This window comes from Arachis ipaensis, chromosome B01 (genome assembly GCF_000816755.2).
Source record: "Arachis ipaensis cultivar K30076 chromosome B01, Araip1.1, whole genome shotgun sequence".
In the NCBI taxonomy this organism is placed as follows: domain Eukaryota; kingdom Viridiplantae; phylum Streptophyta; class Magnoliopsida; order Fabales; family Fabaceae; genus Arachis; species Arachis ipaensis.
Genome location: NC_029785.2, coordinates 116,886,479 through 116,892,426, shown reverse-complemented (window position 1 = coordinate 116,892,426; position 5,948 = coordinate 116,886,479). Strand labels below are relative to the sequence as shown.

The window sequence follows — 5,948 nt, the reverse complement described above, 5'->3', positions numbered from 1 at the left end:
ACACATGAAAGATGGCACATCAAAGGAATGTTGGCTTACTGTTGTGTTTATTGAAACATGAACTTCTGTGTCATTTGCCTCGTTTCCTTCATTGTTTCCTCCCAACATGTTATTGTCGGTTAAGAACTCTTCTTCATTGTCACTGCTGTTTACTTCCCAATCTGTGTCGTACCCTTCATTTAGCAATGATTCATCTGCTTTGTCACTAATAGCCAACTGCTCGAACTCAACATACAACTCTAGTGTCGGCACTTGAGCTTGACTCCGTCGATAAAACATTAACATCTCTAACATAGTGGTTTCGTCGGTCACATTCATTAACTGAAACTGTATCACACCACTAGAACCTAACACCGGCTGCCTGTATAAAACGCTTCTCTTTTTGAAATATCACCATATATGTGTTGACATAATCTATTTTGTAAATAAATAACATCGTACAAAGCATAATAAAAGAAGTTAGACTCCTACAAATAAATTTCACACCTTCATTTGTGTATGGTATAACCTCACCATCAAAATACATTAATAAACTCATGTTGCCTTACAGTACTCGTAGAAGAAAGTTGTTACACCACTTATACTAGAAATGTTTGAGACATTGAAGTTAAAGAAAGAAAAAGTGAAAGAATGAAAAACACAAATCTAAAAGGAGAGAAAGAATATGTGTTCCGTTATCTCCTTATATAAGAAAAAATAATAATATTTTTATAGATTTTTCGCTACAAAACAGTCAACTTTTGCTACCAATAATACTAAATTATTACAATTTGGCATCCGAGATACAAAAACTATTAAATCAACCTACTAAAGAGAGCTTCTCGTTGTTTGTGAACTACTAGCATCATATCACCTGTACAAAGTCACCTTTTTCCTAAAAATAATAATTTCTTCCAACTTTTCTCAACTGAGAGGTACCTTTTTATTTAAAAAAAATCAAAATTCATCTCGCCATTGGCGAGAAAACTTTTTATAATTTTTTAATAAATCATCTCGCTATATGCAAGATATATGAATTTCGAATTAAAACTTCTTAAAAAATCTTCTCGCTGAGTTGGAACCAGACCACCACACCAGAATACATCACCCTCCAACCTCATCTCTAGGCATAGCTCCAAAAATCAATGCATATCAAAATTTTCCGGCCTGTTTCTAATGCATAAATTTCATAATTTTTTTAAATGTCACTTTCGTCGTTTTGACCTACCTTTTTCTTTTTCTTTTTTGGTCTTTTGTTGTCTGAATTTTGACCTACGTATCCTACCATTTTTGACAGGACAGGTTAATATGTCCAAATTGCCAAAAACAGGCAATCGGTTGAGGCAGATCGGAGCAAATTGTGGACCAATGGTTTGATCCCCCACTAAGGAAGGTGTCGTGGGAGCATTCAGCATAGTTCAACTTCACTTTGTTAAGAAATTCATGCCATAAAAATAGTTAGAATCCCCAAATATTTACATTACAAAGAACAAAAGATGCTTGTTCAACCCATTTATTAGTTGTTGAGGAATTATTCCAAGTCAGCATCAAAGAACCCAGCATCCTTCATTTCAGAGTAGTATGCGTTATCCAAAAGAAAGTCTTCCTCCTGCATCAAGTGCAAATGCAAAATCTGATTTCCGTGCACAGAAGAAAACAAAAACGAAACAGTTAATCATAAAGGGGGACTTACCTGGAAAAAATCTGCTAGAAAAGTTGCATAGAGAAATGGAAGATATAGAGAGTGGTAACAAAGCACAGTGAGATCATACAACCTGCAGATGGGAGGGATATCCATCACTCGGTGCAAAAGTTACAGAGATTGACAGGGTACCTATTCTACTAGGAAAATTCAAATGATTATTGTACTCATTCTATCTCGAACATGGAGCCGACTCAACTCACTCTCCTCTATCATTGGATGGAGTGTGAGACCTATATGGCTTGAATCTCACACCCAAAAAATGGTGAAGGGGAGTAAGAGATAATTATCAGTATCCAAAGAAGAATAAGTACAAATAACAAACTCTTTCTGCTTGCAAAGAAGTTATATAGGATTACCAGTTGCCAAGACTCATGCCAAGTCCTGCTAGCCCGCAAGAAAACAGGGCAATTGCACTGAAGACAAACATTACAACAACATAGTTGTGGAAAGCTGGCCTGGCTGCAGAGGTTACAAAATTTGGAAGTTAGAATATGAATTAATGGATCCATTTAGAACATATACTTGAAAGAATTAGATGTTATACTCACGAGGAAGCTTCTCCCTCCGTTTGGAGAAATGTACAAATAAGATGAAGCCATATGCCATAGCAAGCAATAATTTATGTATTATCCACAAACTCCACTTAACTGTATGAGTGCTTCCAACATTGCGATTGAACAATGGGACCGAAAATCCAAATACATATATTGTCTGGTGTGGAAGTTTTAATCAAATGAAGGCCAGTCAAGAAACCATAAATAAAAGGGTGGCAAAAATCTAAAGCAGTCTATGACAGGAGAAATTTTTTGTGCTTAATATGGAAGAATAAGTAGCAATGAATGGAAACTTCTTAAAACAGTGAAAGAAACATTATATTTTGTTTTACATCATGTTTGATGCTTCAAGACTATCTTTCTTGATTGTGTTCATTGTAGTATTTCCTGTTCCTTCAAATAACGTCTCATTCATGGTCATCAATCTTGCTGGTATTAACAAATAATGATACAAATTAGTACTTCTCTTCTTTGAATAGTGCTAATACAAATGTGTTGGCATTCTGAGGTGGTATATATTATTTGGAAATGCGACATGTGTTAAGATCAAGGATACATTGAAAATCAAAACAATCCAAATTTATAACTGGTGTAGAGGAAAATCACATGCAACTATAAAGGAGGAAACTAATAGGACAAATTACACAAATGGAAGTATGGAACTTATCGCCGGCAGCTAAAAATTTGATTTCCAAGCTGCTAAGCATTAATCACAAGATCCCAATATCTATTTTTGCACATTTAGATTAGGTCTCCAATGATAAAAATGGCAATGGAGCCTCGTAGGCGTGCAATTTGACATACAAAAAAAATATGCTATGCTATTGGCAAAGGATTTGTAGAAACATATGTTGCAGCAAAAGAACACAGAATGCAGGGCCTATTTAGTATTTACACCACCAAATCATATTTAGATACACCAAGCATAAACTCTCACTACTTGGTTTTACAACAATGAAGCATAAACTCATCATTTTCATAGCAAAAATCATTAGCCAGATACTATTTAAAATTCAGGGTTAAAAATACCATGCAACAATCTGAAAATTCAAATTTCTAATAATTTTATTGAAGTGCAAAATTGATGCATGCAGGTATGGGAGATTCTGGCAGCCATCATGTGGAGTCAATACTCCACATTTCTTTTGCAAAGTGGCGCCCAACATTTCTTTTGCACCTTAGAGATTAGGAAAGAGGAAATAACGAAGATGGTATTGAAGATAAATCCCAATAATGAAGATAAAAATATTAAAATGAATTCTTAAACAACAAAAAATTTTGGCAACCCATAAAGTTAAATGTTAAAAGAAATGAAAAAAAAAATTACAGTTTTATTTTACACATTAAATAAAAAAGCATAACACATGCATTTAATATGCTTATATGAAAGAAACAACAATCTCACCTTAAGCAGGGCATCCACAAGGACAACAATTCCCGATACAAGGAAAGTGCGTGCTAGAGTTTCCATGCTATTCATGCAGTTGTCCTTGAGTAAGAAAGCCATCAAGCTTATCTCTAAACACAGCATACCAGCTGTTGTAAATAACGACAGGAAATTCCATGCAACCTCCTTTCCAGGAGAGCACTGCCATGCCTGCTTGAGCACAGGGAAACAAAAATATTCAAATTTGAAAGAAACAGAAGTGAGAAGAAGGAACTGTACAAATCCTATTGCCAAAATGGAGCAACAAAAGTGGTTCTAAAAATTTGAGAGAAAGCACATAAAGAAATGAGAAATCAGGAAAGACAATGGTATAGATTCTGCTTGCAGCATGCAAATCACTTTCAGCCATTGGAATCTAAGAGAAAATAGTGTCCATCACAATTTAGATTTTTGAAGGTTACATTGTCACATGGCAAGAACAAACAGGTGTGAGATCCATCTCATCTTTATTAACTCACACAGCGGGAAATTTTCCTTTCAACGACAAAATCAATATACTTGGCAAAGGAAACTACTGAGAGAAAATTACCATAAAAAATCTGAACAACAATTTAATGGGAAGAGCAATATGTAAATTTAAGTGCAAAAATTCTGCGGGTATAAATTACAAAAATATTAGCAAACAACTAACAAACAGCTGCGAAAGACATACTACCGAAACCCTATTGCGTGACCAGCCAAAGGAATAAGCACATGCTGATCAAAGCATCAATAGACTCGTCACAGAAACTATACACCCATCCTAAATTTCATACCATTGAGATCCTATTCTTTTAATACTCTTTTAATACTTCATCAACCGTTATCTTCACAAAAAACAGAAATGATATATCCTCCCAACTATCTTCCAAATTTCTAAACAAAGAAAGTATTGGGTGTTTTCTTTCAAGGTATTGAATGCGTTTAAACATCTTTACATAGGAATCAAGGCGATTATTAAGAATGTGTTTATGATGGTATATCATTAGTTCAGTACTCCTAAAGTTACCTCAAACATCTAAAGTTGAGTAATAGCTTGCATAATTTTACTTAATTTCAACTAGAAACTATGAAACCATTGAAACTACTCAAACACCATCAGTCCCTCGCAACCAGTCCATTGCTAAATTAATTGCTTCTTCCTTAGCTTCTAAGCAAAAAACCAACAGTAGCAAAATAAAAAAGTAAATATAAGCGAACAAATTATCCAAATACAACTTCCTCGCTATCTTTTCTTCCATTTCCTATAATCAGCCAATTAATACGCCAAACCAAGTAATTCCGAAACGAAAGAACAAGAGATAGATATAAAATAACAAATAAATTGAAAAAAAAAATCAGGAGAAGGAAGTAGGTGATGTACCTGAAAAAACGACCAAGCGAGGTTTAAGAGGGTAACGAACCAAAGGAGGGCATAATAGGAAATCACAACATATGAGCCTCCATTAGCGAGCCTCTTGAGGTTCTTCCTTGCTTGCAGGGACAGGTACAGAACGAATAGAACCGACAAAACGACAAGGAAGCTGTCGTACCAGAAGAACCTATCGCAGTCGTCCGACCTCAGATCCGCATTAACGGCCAGGATCGAAGATGACGAGGGTGACTCAGACATCGATGAATCGACGATCCGGATCTGCGCCTCTGGGAATCTCCTCCTCCACATAGTGTCAGTGTGAGAGGAAACTAAACGTGGAGTTTCAGAGGGATTTGGAGGCGGGAAGACGCATTGTTGTTTTCGGTTTGGTTTGATTGATGCGAAGAAAGGTGGCGTCGGCGTCGGCGTCGGCGGCGGCGGCGGAGATGGTGGTGGTGGTGGTGGTGGTGATTTTGACGATGGAGTTGTGTTTTACGAGTTTTTTTAATTTGAGGAAACGGTGACGAGACACGATCGTAGGAAGCAAGGAACGAATAAAAAAATTTCTTTTGATTTTTGTAAATTTTTTATACAATTATTTTTAAAAAAAAAAATTTGTTAACAAATAAATTATGGAACATGTTATCTAATAAAAGTATACCAAGGGCGAATTTTCCACATGTCCCTGCATGTTATAGAATGCTTCATTTTTAATCATATTATATTCGCAATGCCAATTTATGATTTATCGCTCACCACTATCAGTGATGTTCCTCATTATTCTTACAAGAAATAGCAAATTTACACATAATGTGAAAAATAATGCATGAGATATAGGTGCAGAACTCACATTACTCAAACATATAAATAAGTACACTACAAAATTAGAGATTTCAAGTTGGACTTGATTTTATACAACAAAATAAAAAA

General features: G+C 35.3%; 1 protein-coding gene across 1 annotated transcript; it reads right to left on the bottom strand.

Moving 5' to 3' along the window:
* On the bottom strand, window positions 1,007–5,621 carry LOC107634390. Its single transcript, XM_016337907.2, has 6 exons — window positions 5,028–5,621; window positions 3,644–3,835; window positions 2,233–2,395; window positions 2,041–2,143; window positions 1,673–1,754; window positions 1,007–1,588 (listed from the first exon to the last, which is right to left on the bottom strand). Exons 1-6 carry the CDS (start codon window positions 5,325–5,327, stop codon window positions 1,511–1,513), a joined length of 918 nt encoding a protein of 305 aa, XP_016193393.1. The 5' UTR covers window positions 5,328–5,621; the 3' UTR covers window positions 1,007–1,510.